The sequence below is a fragment of the Periplaneta americana genome, chromosome 4 (assembly GCF_040183065.1).
Source record: "Periplaneta americana isolate PAMFEO1 chromosome 4, P.americana_PAMFEO1_priV1, whole genome shotgun sequence".
In the NCBI taxonomy this organism is placed as follows: Eukaryota; Metazoa; Arthropoda; class Insecta; order Blattodea; family Blattidae; genus Periplaneta; species Periplaneta americana.
In genome coordinates this window covers 95301181-95327126 of record NC_091120.1, presented here as the reverse complement: position 1 = coordinate 95327126, position 25946 = coordinate 95301181, and the positions used below count along the sequence as shown (strand labels likewise).

Genomic DNA, 25946 nt, shown 5'->3' with positions numbered 1-25946 from the left:
ATTACCTGACTGACTAGTTTTGACGAAGATAGCACTGGACCTCACTAGGATTCAGAGGATGACGAAAAACTACGTCGAAACTACTGTCCAACCGAGTAGTTAGGTCGCAGTGTCGGCGAAACGGTGCAAGTCACATGACGCTTACTTTACGGAGTCCTTTTCTTTGAATTATTTTAAACAGTTGTATAATATTATGTAGACTTCGGGATCCGAACAGCAAATATTTTCAGGAAAGAGCCTAACACCCCAGTCACTATAGTCCGGATCAGCTTACTTAATACGCAAAGGGTGAAACCTAACCATTTTTTTCCCTATTACTACATATGCTAGTGGATTATAGTGATTTTCTAGATGTTACGTTGAATTTTCTTTGACCAACTTTGTTTCGAATTTCGAATATTGACAAATACAACTAGCTGTTATTTTCTGTTATGTTAGCAGCAATAATTTTGGTTTGCAGTAAAGAAAACTGATGAAATGAAAGTACCTAACTAAGCTTGTGAAATTTGAACGTAATTAATAATTAATTAGTAATGCCGGTATTAATATTAATACTACTGAGATATAATGAAAATTATCCGTCCGCAAGTGAAGTTGACCACTGGGATCCGGAATTACAAACATCAAAATATAAAAAAAATGAAATGAGTAAAATAATTATTCGCTTTGTACATTTAAAACAAAAATTTATGTGTTAACATATAAATGATAGTGTAGAATTTGAAACGAGGCCTTCAGAATGTCTATCATAATCTTCAGAATCTCATAAAAGGGAATTAAAAAAAATTAAGGATAGATTACATGTAAATTTTGGTAAACATTCGCTCGCTCCAAATAGTAAGCCTGTAACATCTCAGTTGTAAAGCATAATGCCATATTTTTCACTGAGGTATGGAAGGCAAGGAACATATTTAGCTCGCTTGTCATCATTTATCTTCAGTGCCTGATTCTTGTCTCGTTCAAAGCATATCGTAGGCCGTAGAGTCTAAGAAAGGCCATCACATTCTGAGTTCTTCTATTGATGGCACACTAATATATACTGTATATATATATATATATATATATATATATATATATATATATATACACACACACACTATACTATACATAATTCATTTGTGTTACGTTGTGATTACAATTCAATATTATATTCATGTAAGTGCAATTAAATAAGATATAACTTGGGGGGAAGGGGGAGGGAAGAAGGGAGATACATTGTGTAGGTATATTTGTTTAGAATTTGGCAAACATAGATAATTTCTAGCTTCTCCACTAAAAGAGTGAGTTTGGTAATTTTACTACTATTACACCTGCTGAGAATTACTTAGACTTACGTTGTTACAGGCTTATGTCGTTGTATCTGATAAGAATTAAAGGAACCTAAGATGTAGTAACTGCATGCTCTTCAAAGATTCTGAACTTTATGGTCACGTACTTGCCGAATAATTATAGACACGATAATTTTAAGACTCTAGTACCAAAATTAATTTTTTTATCAATTATATCACGACGCTAAGTTATATAGCTTCGTTGATATTGGTCCGACGAGTTGGTGGTACTTTTTTTTTTTGGCAAAATAGAGCAAGGATGACACAAAATTCTTTAATTGAGCCTGAAGTTTGTTTTGGTAATATTCTTAACGTATTTCATCTTGTGTGTTGCAATGCACTGTAATACTCTTTAACGCTTGCATTGCAAACATTACTTAAATTTACCAACATGCTGACTTTTTATGGTTTGAAATACGTACTTCGGAAAATTATCGAAGAAAATTATGCCAGAATGAAGTTAATTCTCTTTGTTACAAACTGATTGAACTCAGAATTTTCTATCTCAACTTTGAAAAATCACTTCTCTTACTTGACATAAACATATCACTGTTCAGGTGACTTTTCGTACACGCGGAAAATTGGTATGTGAAATCAAGGTGTTGTATAGTGCATTTCTTGGTGTTGGCACGTTTATCTGCAATTGTAAGTAGTTTTGAAGTGAATTACTCTGATAATCTGCAGTAGTTTGACCATGTTCTTTGTCACTTACATTGAGTAGGTCCTACTTTAACAGGTGACAAAGTAGGCCTATAACTAAAAATCTAAATTTTCATACTAAAGCGTACAACAAATTACGCTAGGTATATAGGCCTACATTACATACATAACATATACACACATACGTGTTCGCATATACATGTCATATTATTAAACATTAGAAATAGTAAAAGGAACGTGACTAACTAAAGACTGAGGTGAGAAATGGCTTCTTGTTAGTTTTTGTTTTGTCTTTATATTTCATACATATGCAACATGTTCATATCACCTTTTATGACCTCGAGAAATTGTTGCATAACTAAACATGTGACATACACTCACTGTAAATAGATTGATTTCCGAACTATAATCTATTTGTTCATGCATTACAGAAAATTCTACGTGATATCTAACTTAGTGATTTACAGTTCAGCAGTTCTGCAATTTATATCTAGGTACGCTGAATTATCATCTGCAGTCAGTAGCATCGTTCCTATTAAATAAATAAAAAATGATGTTTCATTATGCAGTGATAGTTTTAGTGTGGTAGCATTTTAATTCCGAAAAATGAAGTAAGTGTATTTTCTTGAGAGGAAAGGAGGGCTAGAGAGGGTAGCAAAGACTTTAATAGTTAATTTTTGGTTTTGAACGGAAATTTATCTTTTGAGGCTTCCTCAACACATTTTCGCCATTTCCCAATGATATTTCTGTTCATGTCTGTGAATTGGAGCCTGTCTGTCTGTAATGTAATTTATGTACGCACGCATGTGCACATGTATGCAAAAATTGGAGAGGGTGTTCTTTAATTTCTTGGCTGTTTCACATCTCTGTTGAGTTTCATTTAATTTATATAATCATAGTATAATAACTTCACATAATTATGTGGAATTTTTTGTTCGGTAAAGACTGGCGTCTACACCTGTGGAATAACATTAGCGCGTCTGACCGCGAAACCAGGTGGCCCGCGTTCGATTCCCGGTCGGGGAAAGTTACCTGGTTGAGGTTTTTTCCGGGGTTTTCCCTCAACCCAATATGAGCAAATGCTGGGTAACTTTCGGTGCTGGACCTCTGACTCATTTCACCGGCATTATCACCTTCATCTCATTCAGACGTTAAATAACCTAATATGTTGATAAAGCATCGTAAACTAATCTACTAAAAAAAATAAAGACTGGCATTTGAAAATAAGAATGACATAAATAAATTAAATAAATAATAAATAAAATTTATTAACACTGATGTAGATTACATGGAAGTAATGTTGAAAATATAGACCTTTGATACATCTTCAATCGAAGACAGCACACTGTCGATATAAAATGTATACTTTGAATCTTAGTAACATGCTAGTTTATTATCCTGTAGTCGGCCTGACTCTTCGTTGTTTTCCATAATTTCTCCTGGAAAATGGTGGTGTATTGAGGTACGCTGGTCCTGAAACTTGCCATTGAATTGCATGAGGCTATTTATCTCATTTCATTTACGGTCATTGTTGCAAGAATCTTTTGCTTAGATTTTTCTTTTCTTATTATGGAGTTATAATCCGAAATTAGTATTTTTAAAGACAATGCGTTAAGTTTCTCTGTAATTAGAAAAGAAATGATTAGGGACTTACTCAGAAGAAGTTCAAGCTTAATCTTTTATTTACTGATTAGGCCTAAATATAGACAAAGCATAGTTTTGAAGATTAGGTCAACTGTATCTTCGCTTGCAGGCGAAGGTAAATTTAAACTTCGAAACTTAATTTATATATTAATTGACATGTAAAAAAAAAGTACAACCTAAATCTTTTCTACAGGGTGTAACAAAATAACTGTTCCTAATTTTCTGATGTGATAGAGGATATGAAAATAAAATTTTTTTCTTAATAAAGTAGTGTCCAGAAATGCTTCATATAAAAGACAGAGCTCAACACTCACATTATGGCTGCATTTATGTTTCAGCTGTTGTTGTTACAATGGAAATAATAATTGAGATTAGTTTGTTGTTGTATGTCACAAAATACCGTCTGGGAGTGATACGAATCCTAAAGCTGTGGAGTATCTCCGCAATCAATAGAAGTTTTCTGTAAATATCTGGGTTGGATTTGTTGATAACTATCTAGTGGGGCCATATGTTATGCCTGCGCGATTGAATGAACATGTTTATGGTATTTTTCTTGCGGGAATGCTTTCGGAGCTACTTGAAGAAGATGTTCCGATTAATATTCGGAGAAACATCATCTTTCAACACGACGGTGCATCCGCACAATTTGGCTTAAATTGTCGAAATTGCTTAAATATAAATTTTCCGAATCGTTGGATAGGGAGAGCAGGTCCATTGCTTGGCCGCCACGTTCCCCAGCTATGACTGCAGTTGATTTTTGTGTTTGGGGTCATATTAAATTAATTGTCTATGAAACACCCATCGACAATGCAGAAGACTTAGTTGCTATAATTATTATTGCTTTTGACGATCTTCGTAACCGACCACAGATATTTCGAAGGATTCGTCGTTCAATCATAAGGCGTTATACTTGTATATCAACAATGGCGATCGCAATTTTGAACAGTTCCTATAGTTCGTCAATACCATTTTCTTAATAGCTGGTATTAGATAAAGAAAAGTTACCGTATAATCATAGAAAGTAAGTAAAGTAACTTTTAGAGTTGAGATTCTTTTATTTTTTCCTTCATACAACTATCACTTGAAAACGAAGCATTTCCGGACATTACTTTATTAAGAAAAAAGGTTTAACTTCATGCCCCCTATCATATCAGAAAATTAGGAATAGTTATCCTGTTACACTCTGTATATTAGTGACGGAATGGGGCTGGTTGTGGATGTTATTACTTGTGACATTCGACTCATTGCGACTTTTACTGATGTTTGTTGTACTTGTGCTTTAGCTACTACCTTTAAGAGGAATGCGAAGGCAAAGAAAAAACCTGATAAATGTACGAACATAAACGTGTGACCGCTTTAACCCTCATAATTACATCCACATTGTTAGTCGTTTAATATAAAGTTAAGTTTTATTCATTATTCATTAAATTACGAGATATTTGATTGGAAAGTGAAAATTTATGTGTCTATCATTTAAATTACTGAAAACAGCCAAATCAAACCATGTGACATTCAAGCCTTAGTAGAGGGCCTGTCGTTCTTTTTTCATTACAAAAGAAGGCGTACTTTTGCCTTTCAGGTCTTTACAAATTGTTCAAGGATCTTTCAGGACATTTAAGTTAATAACAAAATAAAACTATTAGTGAACTATTACTTGGAAATAAAATTGAAGTGTAAGAACTGTAACGTCCTATGCGATCTCCGCTACCTTAAAACCGAATCAGTTTTTATGCACAAAATCATAATTATCATCTCGCCAACACCGTATGATTACTACAGTTAGAATGGAATCGCCGATAAGTAAAAATTATTTCGAAATGTAAGTATCGATTCACAGTTACAGATATAGGCCTACTTACTTATTTACTTACTTACTTACTTACTGGCTTTTAAGGAACCCGGAGGTTCATTGCCGCCCTCACATAAGCCCGCCATTGGTCCCTATCCTGAGCAAGATTAATCCAGTTTCTATCATCATATCCCACCTCCCTCAAATCCATTTGAATATTATCTTCCCATCTACGTCTCGGCCTCCCCAAAGGTCTTTTTCCCTCCGGACTCCCAACTAACACTATATGCATTTCTGGATTCGCCCATACTTGCTACATGTCCTGCCCATCTCAAACGTCTAGATTTAATGTTCGTAATTATGTCAGATGAAGAATACAACGCGTGCAGTTCTGTGTTGTGTAACTTTCTCCATTCTCCTGTAACTTCATCCCTCTTAGCCCCAAATATTTTTCTAAGAACCTTATTCTCAAACACCCTTAATCTTTGTTCCTCTCTCAAAGTGAGAGTCCAAGTTTCACAACCATACAGAACAACCGGTAATATAACTGTTTTGTAAATTCTAATTTTCAAATTTTTTGACAGAAGACTAGATGACAAAAGCTTCTCAACCGAATAATAACAGGCATTTCCCATATTTATTCTGCGTTTAATTTCCTCCCGCGTGTCATTTATATTTGTTACTGTTGCTCCAAGATATTTGAATTTTTCCACCTCTTCGAAGGATAAATCTCCAATTTTTATAGTTCCATGTCGTACAATATTCTGGTCACGAGACATAATCGTATACTTAGTCTTTTCGGGATTTACTTCCAACCCTATCGCTTTACTTGCTTCAACTAGAATTTCCGCGTTTTCCCTAATAGTTTGTGGATTTTCTTCTAACATATTCACTTCATCCGCATAGACAAGAAGCTGATGTAACCCGTTCAATTCTAAACTCTCTGTGTTATCCTGAACTTTCCTAATGGCATATTCTAGAGCGAAGTTAAACAGTAAAGGTGATAGTGCATCTCCCTGCTTTAGCCCGCAGTGAATTGGAAAAGCGTCAGATAGAAACTGGCCTATACGGACTCTGCTGTAAGTTTCACTGAGACACATTTTAATTAATCAAACTAGTTTCTTGGGAATACAAATTCAATAAGAATATTATATAAAACTTCTCTCTTAACCGAGTCATACGCCTTTTTGAAATCTATGAATAACTGATGTACTGTACCCTTATACTCCCATTTTTTCTCCATTATCTGTCGAATACAAAAAATCTGATCAGTAGTCGATCTCTTACGCCTAAAACCACACTGATGATCCCCAATAATTTCATCTACATATGGAGTTAATCTTCTCAAAAGGATATTCGACAAAATTTTGTACGACGTCAACAAAAGTGATATTCCTCGAAAGTTACTACAGTTAGTCTTGTTCCCCTTCTTAAAAATAGGTACGATTATGGATTCCTTCCATTGTTCTGGTACAATTTCCTTTTCCCAAATTGCAAGTACAAGTTTATAAATTTCGCTAGATAATGCCCTTCCACCCTCTTGTATTAATTCTGCTGGAATTTGATCAATACCTGGAGACTTGTACTTTTTCAGATTTTCTATCGCAATTTCGACTTCAGAAAGTATGGGTTCCGGTATAAATGGCTCAGCAGTTTGTATTTGAATTTCGTCCCGATCATTTCTATTTGGCCTATGTATATTTAGTAGTTGCCCAAAATAGTTTTTCCATATATATACACAAATATATTACTTAAAAATACTTGCTACAGTTAACTTTAAAGATACTGTTTCATAAATTAAAAAAATGGATTAGAGTGTATAAAACGAGGTCATTTGGTAATTTTGCCCGAGTGTAAAGCAAATTGCCTCACCTGAAAAATGTGTAAATATAAGAATTTGAGAAGATGCGTAATCTCAATTACTATGTAAATGGAACGATAAAGAATATTATGAATGTATGAATTCACATCCTTCACGAAACATAAAAAACTAATAAATTGAAGTTGATAAACTTTCAGCCGTCTGCAGTAGGCCTATACGCAACAGCTAAGACGCACAGTTTTTGTGTTGTGGAGTTCCGTCGCGTTTGCCTAATATAACGTCGTTGTTCCTGCAATAACGCCTATGTGCAAAATATAAAACTTTTCAGTAGGAAGAAAAAACACATTTATTCATTCTGTGGCAGTGGTACATAGAAGACTGTGAATGCTTACATTTTCTAAAGAAAGAAATATGATTACAGGAGATTTTATTATTTGCTGTATCCTTATTTAAGTTATTAATCTGAAAATCGATAAATATAATGTGGACTCAGACTCTCAAGTTGTGTTGTATTTTCCATTGTCTGTTGCGATGGCTTTAAGCTTTCTTAATTATATAACCAAGATATTGAAGTTCAAACGAAATGCGCCAAACATCTCATTCCTTACAGATAGATGACTACATGCAATTTCAATTAAATAAAGGGTCGTTAAAGTCATAGTTTATTTCAAATGTAGCCTACATGTAATGTTATTCAGATCTTTTGGACAATATGAACTTCGACACCGGTATCAAGAATTGAAAAATATCGATCAGAAATGAAATAATGAGGTAGCATTTTCAGGCTTATCATCATCGTCATCATTAGAGCTAGGATTCACTCCTCATAATTGCCATTCTTGTCATTCAGTCCTTTCATTAGTTAGCGCTAAGGGTTTTAATCCTCTTAACCACCACTTACAAAACAGCGGGGGGGGGGGGGTTTAAAAGCTGCATTGTCTAGTCCTTGTGACTTTTCCTGCATTTCGAGTCTTGTCAACCGGGCTTAAAACCTTCTTAACCGGCATCACATCGACTCAACTATACTCGGCGTCATTCTTAATTCATAGACTACTACATATAAATCCTAGCTCTAGACTCATCATTATAGAGGTACAGGCGCTTATCTGGCGGGATAGGGAGCATCTCTTAGTACTTCAATCCCAAAGAAGCTTTTTGTGCACCCGTGATGGAATGAATTGCGTACCGACTATGTGGCCCTGTTAAGCCGGTCCCATCCGTCACACTACGCATTCTTCTCCAGCCATCGATTCCGTGTATACCTTATTTTATTTCAAGGAGTGCAGTTCGGTGGCTCCTTTGAACACCGAACTGCACTCCTTGAAATAAAATAAGGTATACTCATTATATCTCTTGTGGTGATTCATTGATCTATTTATGTACGTATACGTCATATCCTTGCCAGGTAGAAAGAAGAACTTGGAAGGGCTTCGATGTCTCTCATACCGAACTGTGAATCTAGAACTCAGGACCGCTGCCATCTACTAATTCTTGGACAAACTGCGAGAACCATCTATTGTGACGGACGACGGCTTCGGAGAATTGTGGTGACTGTTAGTTGAATATGATGAGGGAAAAACGCTATAACCCCGAGAAAAACCCTGACAATCTTGGTCTTGTCCATTACAAATACCTCCGCCATAGCCGAGATTCGAACTCGGGTCCGCAGTCGTTGTAAGCCAGCGCGCTGCCAGCTGAGTTACCAAAGCGGCATCGTCATCATAATCATCATCATATTAGTTTTTTTTCTGCTTTGTTTCATTCTTCAGATGTGTTCTTTCCGTAGAGTCCTGGTAGATTGGTGCAAGATGAGAAGGGGGACATAATTAAGATTGACACTTAATCTTCTACTATGTTGTCGGCCTGGGTAGCGTAGTCGGTATAGCGCTGGCCTTCTGTGCTCGAGGTTGCGGGTTCGATCCCGGCCCAGGTCGATGGCATTTAAATGTGCTTAAATGCGACAGGTTCATGTCAGTAGATTTACTGGCATGTAAAAGAACTCCTGCGGGACAAAATTCCGACACACCTGCGACGCTGATATAACCTCGGCAGTTGCGAGCATCGTTAAATAAACCATAATTTTTTCTATTATGTTATCAATTTATCCTGTAGGCTTAATGTTTATTATATCCACTTACTGTATACTCCGTATTAGTGGTTTTCAGACTGTTTGGATTCACGACTCTATTGACCTCTATATAAATTCCCGCGGCTCCCCTGTATTAAGAAAAAAATTCACAAACATAATTTTCACATTTGTTTATACCCTCTTAATGAGAATGCTCTGCATTATTGGTTAATCCAAAAAGAAGGTAGGAAAATTATTGCCTTTATATGTGGTCTACAGTTGTTAAGACTGGAAGTCGGAAAGAAAAATAAACTCAGTTAATTCGTTCATAGAGTTCTGCCCGAGGGTAGGTCTTTCGCTGCAAACCCAACATTCTCCAGTCTCATATTTTCTGCCTTCCTCTTAGTCTCCGCATATGATTTAAATATCGTAATGTCGTCTGTTATACGGCCCCAACTCTTCTTCCGTTCGCCATTCCTTCCAGTGCATCCTTCAGTATAGGCAGTTTCTTCTCAGCCAGTGACTCAGCCAGTTATGAATACATTAATTACAGATCATTAGTGCTCAGCTCGTTATCACAGCGCTCGGTTCTAATCCTGTCAGAAAAAAATAAATTTCCATGGCGCCTTCTAACCGAAGACCATGACATTTCGTGGAGTCGCGTCTACCGTTTAAAAAACACGCTAGACTATATTGTACAATTCTGTGTTACCGGCGTAATCTATGGGTAGCAACCAATAGGCCCACTCCAGTTTCCGAGACTGCGCTTGGGCGTGGGTTCGAATCATGCTTGGATTGATTACCTGCTTGGTGTTTGCTAGAGTTTTTCCCAAATGTAAAGCGAATGTGAGGAAATCTCACCTGCTTGGAGTTTTCTAGAATTTTTCCCAAATGTAGAGCGAATGTGAGGAAATCTCATGGCGAATTTTCGGTTCATCTCCCTATCACCATTCCATTGAGTCTAGGTAACAGCGCAGATGATATATTTGTCTTTAAATAATGGATTAAAAGCGATATTATACGATATTTTGCAATATTATACACTTTGTATAGCATTACTGTACTATAAAAACAATGTCAGTCATAATATTGTTAATATTCTTATATATTAGATTGATCTGAATTATTTCAAACGCGTCCTTTGTGGCGATGGAAACGCTGTTTGATAGCTACGAAATTTCCGTGGTTTTTAAATTCGCACCATTTTGTTTAAAGAATCGGCTTTTTTTCTCCAGAGATTGAGATTCAAGTCTCTGTTAGTTTGTGAATTGCTGAGATAGTTTACAGTAGTGGCAAAAAAATCGGACCGACGGAATAATCGAAGTCCTCGAAATGAGTCACTGCGCATGTCACGCCTGCATTCACAAGATAGCGAGTAATCTATTGAAATTGTAGTTTCGACTGCTGAAAGCCATTAGAAAATAAGCTGGTAAAATTCATGTTCTGGTAAAATATCGCTGCAATCGAAAAGTATTGGGAATAAATTTGAATAAGGAAAAAAAAAAGTTTCCTTTCCAGGCAGGATTCGAACCACAAAAGTCTTAGTTACAAATCTCTGGGGTGAACAAGGCTCTGAAATCAGCTACAAGGGGCGGGTCCGGTTTTTTTTGCCACTACTGTACGAAAGTTCTTGCCACAATTCGTGTTGACTTTTTTTTTTAGATTAAATAATTGTCCTCGCGGTAAAAACAGGCTTTTCTTTGCGTGAAGAAGAAACTGAAGTGAAACTACGTACGTATATCTTAGCAAAGACTCGTATGTTACGCTTTCCATACTGAGATGGACATCTTTTGAAGACGATTGGTTTATGTCTTATAAAGTTCCGAATGTCGTCATTGTTATGCCGAAGTTACGAACTAGTCGAATGGAGTTGTTCAGTACTGAGGAACAACACATCACAAGCATAGAGTTCTTCACTGAATGCAAAGTGCGTTTGCTGCTGTTCATGGGACTGTGGATTCACCGCTTCCTCATTCAGTAACCCAAACGACGCGCTAGTGCGTAATCAAATATGACGTTCATGTTAAACAGTAGCAGTGTCACCGCAGCAGCACCGGTGTTGTAGTCACTTCTCTATTAGCGTGTGGTAACCGCAGAGTGCGCAAGGTTGGTCGTGCACAATGAAGGATATGTGTTACGATGAGAGGGATGTTTCTTCCTACTGGAGCTATTGGTCTTTCGAACATTTTATGCAACATGCAGCTGGCGGGTGGCCCGGGGAAGAACGCAAGTAAGTACACACGCGTGGGACTTCAGTGGCAACCGTTGTGGAATAACATTATATTGTGCGGATGAATCTCAAATTTACTTCATTTATATCATTTCTGTTTTGCTTGTGTATGTGTATAAGTGAGTGAAGAAGATTGAAATATAAATCAACTCAGTGAGATAAGGTGGAAAATTTCAAAATAATATGGCCACTGCTACCGTTGCAGTAAAAATTGTTATCGTCTGTGAACACGTTAAGAATTTTAATTGCGATTGTTTGTGCATGGTATCAAATTGCTACGCTCGGAAAACGTAGACCCGTCGTTATATTATTAGTCCTTGAAATAAAAATACATGTTAACAAGATAAAAAAAAAGTGCGTGTTATGTACAGTGTGACAGAGGTTAGTGGTCACGGTCACATAATTTGGGGACGTTAAAATATGGAAAAGCCTAATCTGTTAAGGTGAAGAGGGTTATTTAATCGATTACGTAACGACGATGTATCAACTGATTGGATATATTGCCATGGTGAACTTGGTGATAGTGAGATGTTTCTGAGGAATTGCTGTGAGATTACTTGTCATTCACTTTACAGTTGAGAGAAACTTAGGAAAAAAGAAACACAACCAGGTTATCAGGAAAAACTAGGTTCGAACCCACACCCGAGCGCAGTCTTGGATTATGAATCCTACTCGTTACAGTTCACAATAAACAGGGAACGGGAACGACAACGAGAATGAGAAAAGAAAATTTTTAAAATAAATATTTAAATGTGAGCATTCACAATTAACGAGAAGCTTGCCGGAGCCCGGAAATGGGAATGGAGAGTTGGCCAAGTTTTAACTTTGCCGTTCTAGTTTCCAATCACAGCCTATTAGATTCATTCTGTTGTCATCAAAAAGCTATTTGGTCGTATATTTTGCAGCAAGGAGGCTGTGACAATTTCTTCTTCATCCATAACCTTGTAACTAATCCAGAAATTCAGTCTAATCACTTTCTAGGCCCTATAGGTAGTACTGCATGTAAATGTGACCAGACTACCACGTGAATTGAATTCTTAAATATTCCGTGTCTTAAATTTCGAAGTTGTTAATAACCTGCGTTTATGTTGGTTGGCTTGTACTCTAGAGAGAAAGTCATTGGTCGAGTATAGGCTATACAAATAACATCAGAATGCGTAATATCGACTTTACATATCGTTATTGACATACATATCGATATGCATAGCCGTTTCCGTTCTCGGTTTATTGTGAATAAAAAATCTTCACGTTCACGTTCTTCACTTCTCGTTTTCGTTCTAGTTTTCGTGTCCAGTTTATTGTGGACCAGCCTTAAGGCGTCAGGGGAAGATTTTAAACAAAATGGTATACCAGAAAATGGACTTCAGAGACAACTGAACGTGATGTCATATCTTATCTAAAACATTACTATTTGTGTTACTTATAGCTAATAGTGATGTAGCCTATATTAATTTAGGTCAGTTGATTTTCGAATTAGTATGATCAGAAAATTCTACGAGCCTGACAAATGGGAATTAATTACAAAAATAGTCGAACGTTTTCAGAGGACCTAAAAATGCGTGTGTCTTTGAAATAGGCTAGTAAATTGAGAATTTTACTATTCTTTCCCTATAGATGTGCTAGAATAAAAAAAGGTTAGAATTGAAAAAAGTTTAGAATTAACTAAATATTGTTCTTCATATCAATTTAACTTCTTCGTAAATATAGTAATTAAAGTAGATATTTTTCAGCCTCTTGTTTCTTTGAAATTACACATTTCTAAAAATAATAACAGACAATTCTTAGAATCCTATAATTGTTTGAAACGTTAAAGTGGTTTGTGATTGTATTACTTTGGATGTTTGTAGCTTATGATGCGTAGGAAATAAATTAAAGATTATAATATACGTTGCATTATTAAGAGTTATTTTGTTTGCTATATAGAGGGTGGAAGTGAAATAACCTTACAGATTGAAAGGGACGATAGGGTACACTTAAATGAATGGAGAACCTATATTACGTTTTATGATTAAATGCACGGTTAATTAGAAAATTAAGTTTAAAGTTTCAGCAGTCCGGCAACATCGCCGCTAACACACACTTCTCGTGATACAGATGTAAGAGGTCAACTAACTCGGTGTGTCTCGCTAGATGAGCTGTTCTCTGGCGCTGTGTAGCAACCAACTCCCATCGTTCAGTGGCTTGAAATTAGAGGTTTTTAAAATTAAATTTACACGAAAACAGTTCACACTATTCAAATACGTCAGAGGAATAAATTATTCTTTATTAGTTTTCCTATCGATATGAACAAAAATCACGAACCTACTCGCAATGGTTACCTACCGAATAAGAGGTTGTTAAACATTTGAGAAAAAATTATGAACTTTCCACCAATATGATATTATAGTTTTTGTTACATACAACATGAGATATTCGCTCTGAAAATCTGCAAGGCTATTTCACTTCCACTCTGTATATGTTGCGAGTTACATCTGTCCGCTGCTGCGAAGGAGCAATGATATATTGCGGGTTGTATCGGCGTTCTACCGCTTAAGAAGCAAGATGCGTGTAGAATATTACAGAAATGGTAACTGACATTTCTCCCGAATAGATGTCCACTTCAGCGTTTCACGTTAAAATAAATGTTAGGCTACTCTTCATCATCTATGATAACAATTTTGATTTATATCATTGGCTGTCTTAACATTTTAGGCGTCCGCAATAATGCATGCTAAGTATCTATTTTTTATTGGCGTATCCTATTTTTTATTTGTTACATTTTCGTAAACAGTGTTCTATTGTGCTTTCACTCGAAAATGGTATGAATGGTATACATTTAAATCCGTTTTCATTCTTAATTTTACGCAATTTAATTGGTTATTTGAGAAATCACACAAGTCCATTTGTACCCAAAACGAGTTTATTGTGTTTCTGATATTAATGCATGCATTTGGACCTCTATAGGAGAAAGTAACTTGTCCGTCTTGTTTTAAGTGATGATGCCATGACAGTATTTCCCTGAAGAGGGTGAAATCAAAAGATTTTACGAAGATATATTTTCTTGGCCTAGTCTTAACAAGAGATGACGCACCTGAGGAGCTGTAATGTGGGACTTCAATAAGATATCAGAATTTTGACTTTCAAACGTTTTAGAATTTGTCTTCTCATATTTAATATGAAGGACAAAGTACATTATGTACTAAATTTATACTTAAATAACTTTTGTTCTCATTAACTTACATACAAAATAAATACAAACTATTATAACTTTTACTGCAAATGTATTTCATGTAGACTATTTGAGAAACAACACATGTCCACAAACATTAGGACAACCTGGCGCTCTCAAATATAATTAAAGGTTACTTTCAAGTACTTATAAATACTGCAATTAAAATGAAAAATTTATCCTAAAAAGGTAAGGATATACATTCAATGTTTATAAACTGCAGACAGTTTTTTTTTCGCAATTTTCTCAAAATTTATAGGTAAGGGCATGTGTAGCTTCTCAAATAACCGATTCAATTGTCTTACTGAAGCAAGCCTAACGTTATTTAAAGGATGAGTGATATGGAGACGTAGCCAACTGTTGTCATTGAAAATCTTCTGCTTTTGCTGCAGGCATGTACGAGTAATTATGTAGCATGCAAAAGAATGTTAAATACTGTGGACTAAGTGGCAACTCTTACGCGACTTTTTATTCGTCTAACAGCTACTTGCATTAATAAGTGTTTAATTTATGTAGATGTTTTTAGGCTCCATGGTTTCTTTCCCTAGAAGATTTTCAATGTGATTGTCGACAGTTAATGCTTTATACTAACGTTTTTTTTTAATCAGTGTTTGGTATTGTTCGATATTGTATTTGCTATTGTTGAAATCATAATAATTAGAGTTATATTTTAGTAAATTATTTTCCATATAGAATACAACTGTTTCAGTGTCACAGTAACTTCTAATCGCTCCCAAAATGCATTTTTTAAAAATATAGAAATGAAATTTTATAAATATCACAGTACTTTCTTTTTTTTTAGTTGGTTATTTAACGACGCTGTATTAACTACTAGCTTATTTAGCGTTGCTGGGATTGGTGATAGCGAGATGAGGATTCGCCATAGATTACCTGACAATAGCCTTACGGTTGGGAAAATCCTCTTAAAAACCCAACCAGTTAATCAACCCAAGTGGGAATCGAATCTGGGGCAACCCCGGATCGGCAGACAAGCGCCTTAGTCTACTGAGCTACCCCGGTGGCTATTACTTTCTTTCTACTCCATATAATGAAGAAAAGTGATGCAAACTTATTTGAAGAGGAACAAATGTGGTCCGACTTTATTAATTTGTGAACATTAGATAACACAACAAATTCAAACCCTGGTTGTTTTTTTAAATACTTTTCCAGCTTATCGATACGCTTCTGCCTCATAACAAGTCAATCGTTACAAATATTTTGCCTTCAAAGCTTTTCATGAACCTGTTCAAACAGATGATAGTCGCATGGGGATAAATTCAAGCTATATGGAGAATCTGACCACTTCCCAGTCTAGTTCATAAGTGTAGCTTGTTTGATAGTTACACAACGAGAAAGAGTGTTGTCATGGTGGATGATGCCATTAAGCAATTTTCCACGTCTTTTTAACGTTGGGGGTTTTTCGAAGTAGTGGGCCTGGGTGGCTCAGCCGGTAAAGTACTGGCGTTCTGTGCCCGAGGTTGCGGGTTCGATTCCGGTCCAGGTCGATGGTATTTAAATGTGCTTAAATGCGACAGGCTCATCTCAGTAGATTTATTGGCATGTAAAACTTCTGCGGGGCAAAATTCCGACACACCTGCGTCGGCAGTTGCGAGCGTCGTTAAATAAAATATACTGTAATTGAAATTTAAAAGAAATTTGAAGTGATTAATTGAAAATACATGTAGGCCTGTAGTATGTTGCTTTCATTATTTGCTGATCTGAAATAAAATCGATTGATATCGATCCTTATACGTCCCAAAAAAGTGCTCATTACATTTTTCTCATGATGTCACTTTCACTCTTTTTGGTGGTGATGGTGAATCTGAATGTATTGTATAGCCATGTCTCACGGTTGTCACACAATTCTATCCAGGAATTCGTGACCCTCTTGGTTCTATCGCTAGAGATGTTGGGGGCAAGTTGAACTCGTCTTACTGTTTTCTTCAGTAAAATTTATGGACACCCATGTTGACATTGTGGAATAACTTCTTACATGCTACCAACGCTGATATTTACTTTCCTGGCCAATAACAGCTACACATTCGTCGGTTTTCCCGAATAACTTCTTCCAGGAGTTGATATTTTATTCGTTGAGAGAAGTCGCGAGACATACATGGCATGCTAGGATCTATAGTACCTCCACTTTAAATGCTATACACCACTCGAAGACTACCGAACGAGACAAATATTTTCCTGAAACTGTGCTGCAACTGTTTTTTTTTATATACATTTCATCACTACCGGCTCCTTCCACACCGAGAAACTTGATAATTCGCTTTGCTACAGTATTCGACATATAAATATCTACACGTTTGTTTTTTCATGTTAATTGTTGATAGAAACAAGGCGAGTAATGAAAAAATATAAAACTTTTATAAAGACAAAATCTAAATATAATTATTACGAGTAGGCTAAATATTATTTTAATCCAAGGAAAAAACCAAGTCCTTACCAAATTTGAACTACCCAGGTAAATACGTACATGCATGCAGAAAATAAACAAATCAGTAAAGCAACTTCATTATATTTCGAATATAATTTGATCTACAAATAGTGCAGTCATATAACACATAATAGCAGTTTATAGTGCCAGTTATTTTATTTAATGTTAGCAGGAATTCAAAATATCGTTGAATTTATGATTAGGCCACTTGAAACGGAAATGGAACTGACGATGTAGAAATGATTTTGAAAATGAATTGACCGTGCCTCTGAGTGAAAGTAGATGATAAAGATAGTTATTATTATTATTATTATTATTATTATTATTATTACTAATATTATTATTAATCATTCTAACTACAAGAGCGTTACCAACATCGCTCAAATATTGGACATTATCCTTCCTCATTTTCATGGGAGAAAACTAATCTAATCTGTCCCGCTGAGTTAACTTTCTGAGAAATGCATTTTAGACCTATCTATCTGGCAAACTTGCGGGAGTGGTAATGAGATAATTATGGGTATCTAGTGCATTGATTGCAAGGATTGCATGATGTCCGTCCACAATAAATTTCAACTTAGACCGTCTGAGGTTTGAAACGGTCTCTCCTAACTGGAAAGCCTAGGTAGCTATTAGTCATTCGATTGACGGTGTCGTAAGAATATGCATATGTACGTAGGATGTGTGTGTTCATATTATATATATTATATACAGGGTGAGTCAAGAGGAGAGGTACATGTTGTGAGGGATGATAATATTGGTGATTCTGAACAAAAACTTTTATATGAACATATGCCATGTTCTTAACAGTATCTGACATACAGCTGTTTGAAAATCACGGGCGTCAGTCTCATGTCCAACAAAAAAGCTTATATGAACATAAATGTCCTGTTCTTAACAGTATCTGACATATAGCTGTTTGAAAATCACGGGCGTCAGTCTCGTGTCCATCAGCATTACATGCGAACGCAACCAAAACAACATTAGGTTGTAGTAGGATCAATGAAACGTATCCTGGGCGTTGGCTCGGTCGCGATGGAGTCATTTCTTGACCAATGAGGTCACCCGACATTACTACATTGGATTACTGTGCGTGGAGTTGGCTTAAGAGTGAAGTCTACAAGCGCAAAGTGGAAACTTATCGCTCGCATTTTACATGCTTTTGCTTAAGTAAAGGAATTTCCGAATCAGCTCAGATGAGTAACAAAGCAACTGTTTACAAGAGCTGCAAAGTGCATTGAAGTTGACTGTGGACTTTTTGAACATGTTCTGTAAAGAAAAGTACACAAACAACATAAGATAACAATGTTTTAATTGACTATCACCTGCACTTTTCCCGTTTTTCCTTGTTTCCATTAGTTTTCTCCGAAACCGTTAAGAACAGGATATATGTTCATATAAACTTTTTTGTTCAGAATCACCAATATTATCACTCCTCAAACCATGTACCTTTCCTCCTGACTCACCCTGTGTATACACACACTTAGATGGGATTAGAAACTGACGCATCAACTCATATTGGCATAAATTTAGAACCTATTTGTTAAAATTTAATAAACATAACTAGGATATAGGGTGTTCTATATCCTTACATTTTTCTCTTGTTCTCACGGGTATCAAGGCATAATTTTAATATAAGAAGTTAGTTATTCAAGAGCTTAACTCTCCTTCCCATTTAGTTCTGTCTCCGGAAAACAAAGACAGTTTCTCCAGCAGTGGCTAGATTGTAGTGAAGTAACATGTTGGGAATCGAGATACTTTGGATTTCTTCTGAAATATACAAGAATAATTAGGTTACCGAAACACGTAAACAGCGTCGAGCATCCTGCCGACAAACATTGGGGGATCTGGCTACCTGCATTTTTCCATGCACTTAACGCTCACTTTGACTCATTGTGCTTCCTATAAAATGTGATTCTGGAGGCATTGGTGAATCCGATGCTGACAGGCGGGGCACCCTGTTTAAACCGTGACATTACCAAGTCCCAGTGTCAGACGACTACCTGATAAACCCCAGGGACCCGGAGTACCAAGCCGTTAAATCCTCTATCAGTATCGCAAATCCGTACTACACAATACTTCACAACGATTTCTTTTCACGGCAGGGGGGTGGTGGAGAGTTTTGATGGTATGAAAGAGGGAAACGAGAGTACTCCAACAAAAGACCTCTGCAACGCATAGGCTACTTCGTTCACTACAAATTCCATCACGGCCAGGCTGGAGATCGAGCCCAGGATGCCCGGATGGAAGACCAGCGCGCTAGGGGTACGGGTACTTCATGGAGTCGTAGCTTTTATTACAGAGGAACCTTTACGTCTAGTTAGGAAAGTGATCTCTTCTGAGCAAGAGCAAGTATCGACATGAAGAGAGTAACTTTTGAACATTTCATATAGAGGATTACAAACACTTATCTCCTCCCCTCGCTATTTACCCCATTTGAAGATACGTTTTTTTACTGTACTTTCAGGTTTGGTTTCATCTTTTTCTCCATTTCACGTCACACATTTCTCTTAGTACCATTGTTATGAGAACATCGATTTCTCATCTTCAATTTACTTTTGAATGCGCCATTAATCTCTAGATTTTCATTTTATGCGGTGGCTTCCAGTTACCTCGTACCAGTATAACAGGTACATTATAATCAGTAGTCCATGTTTTTCTTGCTAGTGCGCCATCTTCACTTCAGTGTCACGTTTTAACTTTTTTGTAGGTCATGGTTCGTTTCAATATATCAATGGCTGAGAAGCGATACCTGGTGTCTGTAAATTTGAAGGTGAAAAAAAAAAGTTTTAAAAATAAATTTTTCTCTGAATAGACAAATCTTTTGTGTTTCTGCTTTGCAAGAATAATGTTAATAATAATAATAATAATAATAATAATGTAGTTAATTTAAATAATACTTAATGTAGTTAAACTAAATGACCATTTTTGTAGCTAACGAGGTATCACTTCTTAACTATCATATGCAGAAATTGTTCATGCAGTCTGGGGAATAGTTTGAATAGGTTTCACGATGTACAACTATCGTGCCGTTTTAGGTTGTTCTTCTTTTGTAAACCATGGGAATAGTCTCAGAATTCCGTGATAGAAGTGACACGTTTGTTACTGATTATTTACGAGTCTGATATTAATTAATTCATTCATAGTGTTCTGCGTAAGGACAGGTTTTTCACTGCAAACCCAGCATTCTTCGGTCTTTCCTATTTTCTGCCTTCCTCTTTGTCTCCTCATATGATCCATATATCTTAATGTCGTCTATCATCTGATATCTTCTGCCCCGAACTCTTGTCCCGTTCACCATTCCTTCCAGTGCATCCTTCAGTAGATAGTTTCTTCTCAACCAGCGACCCAACCAATTCCTTTTCCTCTTTCTGATCAGTTTCAGCATCATTCTTTCTTCATCCGCTCTTTCCAAAACAGCTTCGTTTGTTATTCTGTTCATTTCACACGCTCCATCCTTCTTCATATCCACATCCAAAATGCTTCTAGTCGCTCCTCTTCACTTCGTCGTAATGTCCATGTTTCTGCCCCCACACAATGCTACACTCCACACAAAGCACTTCACTAGTCTCTTCCTTAGTCCTTTCTCCAGAGGTCCGCAGAAGTACACTACTGAAAATAGTAGATCGAAGTGAAACAGCCATTCCTTTAGGCTTAACGTCGAATTCAGTATTATGCATGGAGCCTGGTACGTTGTAGTATGAATTATTGCTTTTATTTTATGATCGTTGTGCTGTGTCATCATTACAAACTTTTTAGGGTTTGTGATTACTTGTAATGCTCTAAGTGTTTAATCTTCAAGTCAGGGTGGTAATAAACTTTGAAGTGACATTTTATTGAGAAACAGTGTGGCTCTTCTTGTGAGAAGATGTTAATCCACAAACTACTTGAGCATGGAAAGAATCCTATTATTCGTATTGCGAAACAGTCATGTCGTCTCAATAGCAACTCGTTGAAAATAGGCGCGCAAGGTAAACGAAACATGTTTATTTTTATAACATAGTTCTGCAACATGGAAATGACGCCTTTTGACCTTCGAAATATCGTACAAGATTACATGAGCAAGCGCGATACACGATAAACCGAAGTTCCTCGAAAACTATTCTCGAAAAAGTGTATCCGTTAATAGAGCAGAGTTAGAAACGAGGAGCTAACAAGCGAGTGTACCTACGTCAGGTTTGTGTATTTAACTTCCCGTAAAATATGACGGCTCGTAAATCTGGTTAAAATACTTTCATTCATGTTGAGTCCAAACTCTTGTGGAAGTTGTGTATCAAATCCTAGGACTTATAGCTTACAATTAGACATTTATTTTATGAAACGAACATCCATTGATTTACGTACGAATATAGGTTATCCATAGTTCATTTTACTGTTCTTTAATCAGTTGATTTTTTTTTATAAAAATACTGTATACCATTGTTGAAATGTAATTGGGGAATTCTGGTTGTTGGATTCCTACCATTTAGAAGAACATTCTTATCCAAATGGTCAATGACCGACTTTTCACGTCAGAGACTGATGTTTCACGTGCAATTTGTGGTGGTTAATAACTGTGTCTCCTGTTTCTCATCGTGCTAAAATGAATATTATTTTTTACAAACTGCTCCCCGCCCTATCGAGGGTAGCCCTTACGGACTTAGTATACTCTGAACAAAATATACATATGTAAACATAATTTTGAAGCACGATGTATTATTTAAAGAGACAAATTGTGCATAACTGAAGTTACTATTAATGTAACCAGATAATACGACGTAGCTGTGTTGGATGGAGTCTTATATCAGTCGTGAATCTGATATAAATGACAGTAAATTTGGCAGAGTAAAGGAACATGTATCATCAAAAAAACTTTATAAATTAAAACATATGTCTTTACATAGTAATGAATAATAATAAAAAGAAACAAAGAAAAAAGTATGAAAGATTACCTTTGCATTAATGAGGCACCATGTTATTAATTACTGCATTTTCTTAGGACGCGACAATCATGATGCGAATTGGGTCTTTCGATAGAGCTATAGACTATAGATTAGATTAGTTGGATTTCAGATTATAAAATTTCTATAATAACTTCCAACACATTTTTGGATTTAAATTAGTCTCCTACAAGATACAGTACCGGTTGTCGGAGAGTGGTGCTGACCATATAACCTTCCCCTGCCGAGGTGCAGAAAGCATGGGAACTACCACAGAACTTCTTGTTCGCTTGAATACAGACGCCCCTCTTTAACAAAATCTTAAATTAAAATATTTTTATGCTACAAGGAATTATGGAGAATTCCTGAAATTTAATACCTGAGAACCTCTCTTTTCAAAACACTAGGAAAACCATATTGTCCCTCATAACATTGATTATTTCTAGTGTCTTTTAGTTCAACATAATTTACGAGTTACACGTGTGTTCATGAGCTAAAATCATCCATTTTTATTTTCTTCTGGGAGTTTGTGTCTCATTTCCACTGTTCTTCGAACGAGATTTGTAGTTCTCGAATGTATAAGCCATGAATCTTCATAAATCAGTAAGTAGATCTGAAGAGATTATATATATATATATACACACACACACACACACACAGACACACACACACACATATATACGAGAAGAAAATTTATTTTTAAATACTGTTCTATTTGATTTGATAAAATAATGTTTTTGTATAGACCTACGCTGCTGAAGGTGTTATTTATTTATTTATGTATTTATTTATTTATTTATTTATTTACTCTGGTGGAGTTAAGACCATCAGGCCTTCTCTTCCACACTACCAGCAATGCAATACGACTACATTACTGCAATAACGAGTGACTGAATGAATATGACATAAAAAAAACTGAACGTACAAGTAGAAATTAAAAATAATATAAATTTATTCTAACATATTAAATGATGCAAAAAAGAAAAAAAAAACAAAAAGTAAAAACATATACAATAAATACAGACACAAAATAACAGTGACATTCAGCATCATTGTTATTAACCAAGGGACAATAAGCTGTTCTAGTGTCCTGGATCAGAGACAAGAGACAGGGTTAATCTAACAAAACGAAATTATTGTCACTTCGGCATAAATGTAGCAGCTTCTCAGAAACGGATTTCGTGAGATGAAACATACTTTTCTAGTTAATTTTAAACTGTAACAGTGTCCGGCAATCCCTGACGTCACTAGGTAACGAATTCCAGAGGCGAGACAATGATACAGTATACGAGGATGAGTATAGGGAAGTTCTGTGACGAGGAATAGAAAGGAGAGATTGTTGCTGATTTCGTGAAGTAGTTAGGAACTGAAAGCGTGAAGACAAGTAGGCCTAATTTGAACAAGAGTTACGTAAAATTTTGTATAGAAGTAAAAGAGGGTGTATGATTCTCCGTTCCTTTAGACGAGTCTACGAGAGCAGCTCAAGAGATGGTGTTAGATGGTCAAATTTCCGAATATTACAGATGAATCTTATACATACTTTATGAACACGTTGCAATCTCTCATTTAAGTTAGAACTTAAGTTTCTTAACAAGGAATCACAGTAATCGAAATGGGGCATCATGAAAGTCTGTATAAGATTCTTTTTTTTAATGTAGGCCTAAGTGGTAGGAAGTGTTTTACGTGCTGCAAAGGGTAGAGCAGCGACAATATTTTCTTGCATGTATGGGCCTAACTTGAGTATTCTAGTTAAGATCGTAATCCATAAATATTCCAAGATTTTTTACTGTTTTACTATATTCAATAATTGTACAATTAAGCATGATGCTAGACAAATTCTTGCAGTCTACATTACTAAGAAGACGATGATAACCCATCACTATTAACTGAGATTTATCTGGGTTCAGCCTCAATCCAGATTTCGCTCCTTTGAAAAATAGTGACCAAGATCAGCAGCACAGAAAGAATTCTGCAAATACTTGTGCTTTTGCTACTGTTACTTCTGCGACTATGGCCACGACTACCAATACTATCATTAAGAATCTATTATGATATTGTTTAATTAAAATTGTTGAAAAATCATTGCAATTATTTATGAGAACGTATGATTGTTGTCTCCTACACTCCAAGTTTGAATTCTGAGTACCTTCTTAACTGTTTCAGCAAAACAAATTATTATTTGTAAATGTTTTCTATACTTCGTCAGATAAGATATTAGGCCTACATTGAAACAACTCTTTTTAAAGACCTCTCGCGTTCACACTTACAAATTTGGTAAAAATGTGTACGCATCTTGAAGGCATCGGTATACATTCTTCAGTAACAAGAGACAGAGTTCTCATGCTTTCTATCTCTAAGCTTGGGAGTTCAACGTAGTGGGTGGTAAAGATCACGGACTGGCACCAGAGTAAGGACATCGTTTATCCTTTCGTAGGAAGCATTGTGATCTTGGAGGCTTTCTGAAAATTATTACCTCCTCTCGCACTCTATAGTCCCTCCCTGCTGAGCTTTCTCGTCTTTGGATTAATACCGTAGAGACGTAAATATGTCAAAATCGATTTCTTGTACTAGTAAACGTTTGCTCCCTTTTTGTAAGCCTCCTTCTCTCTCTCTCTCTGTTATGAATCGTATATTACAGCGTACTGTTATGCACCTTATAAGATAATTGACTAGTCATGAACTCATGAGAGTACAGAAGAAAGGAAGCGAATGTTGAGGGTGACCAAGTTCCATTCCGGACTATAGAGCGAGAGGTAATAGGAAAGGTATATTATTGCCAGTTGGTTTGTGCAATGGAACAAAATAATATACAGTATACCCTAGCCCTAGATCATATACAGAGGTGTGAAAATTATTAGAATAATCTTAATTTTAAAGGTTTTTTAATAGTTCCTTCACAAATATTAATTGAATTGATGAACATTGGTATATATTACTATACTGATGTAGGATATATTTACTACTAACAGTGCCGGAAAGCAGTGTTGTACATTGGTATTTTTCTTATTTTACAATTGTTATGGGAATTCAGAAATTATTATATTATGTTGGCGGAATTGGAAACATAAAAAATTATATGCACAAAACAGATGTATACGTTGATTTGAACCTTCACAACAATGTAAACGCAAAGAACAATTTGTTTAAAGCATTTCTTAATTAATTTTTTATGTTTCCAATTCCACCAACATAATATAATAATTTCTGAATTCCCATAACAATTGTAAAATAAGAAAAATACCAATGTACGACATTGCTTTCCGGCATTGTTAGTAGTAAATATATCCTACATCAGTATAGTAATATTATATATCAATATTCATCAATTCAATGAATATTTGTGAAAGAACTATTAAAAAACCTTTAAAATTAAGATTATTCTAATAATTTTCACACCTCTGTATATTCCCATATTGCTCGGCCTTATATATAGACTTTGACGGTAACAACTTTTGTCAGGTTTACTATGCTGCTATCTAGTTGTTACATAAGGAGTCACGTCATGACTCCTATTTGAATTGCATTAACGACTGTACTGCCATCTCGTGTTCGTTTAGGGCGGACGGGTGGCGATCCTAGCGGTTGTTCTCTTCAATGTGCTACCGATTTTAACATAGGAATGATCAATCTGTTATTTATAATGATCTAGGAGTATACTGTCGATTATTCGTTCGTGGTTTATCCTATTTGCGGATTACCCGTGCATGGCTTACGCTCGAAAATAATTTATTACTTATTAATAGAAGACAAGAATTCATGAAACAATTATACTGGACTTCAAATTAAAACGGTAAATTGTGATCTAAGCTGAACTAACTAAATGAATAGAAGCAGA

The 25946-nt window shown here is 35.8% G+C and overlaps 1 protein-coding gene across 4 annotated transcripts in view; it reads left to right on the top strand.

Moving 5' to 3' along the window:
* LOC138698063 (hypoxia-inducible factor 1-alpha-like) overlaps positions 1-25946 on the top strand; it is a 512524-nt gene that overhangs the window by 154469 nt on the left and 332109 nt on the right. For 2 of the 4 annotated variants that reach the window (XM_069823754.1, XM_069823753.1), the window contains exon 1: positions 11345-11541. The exons of 1 other annotated variant lie outside the window; for it this stretch is intronic. In XM_069823754.1, coding sequence (XP_069679855.1) covers positions 11432-11541 — 110 coding nt within the window. In that variant the 5' untranslated portion in view covers positions 11345-11431. Of the gene's footprint in view, positions 1-11340; positions 11542-25946 lie in introns of those variants that run through there. One more of the 4 variants, XM_069823755.1, reaches the window with a different exon arrangement.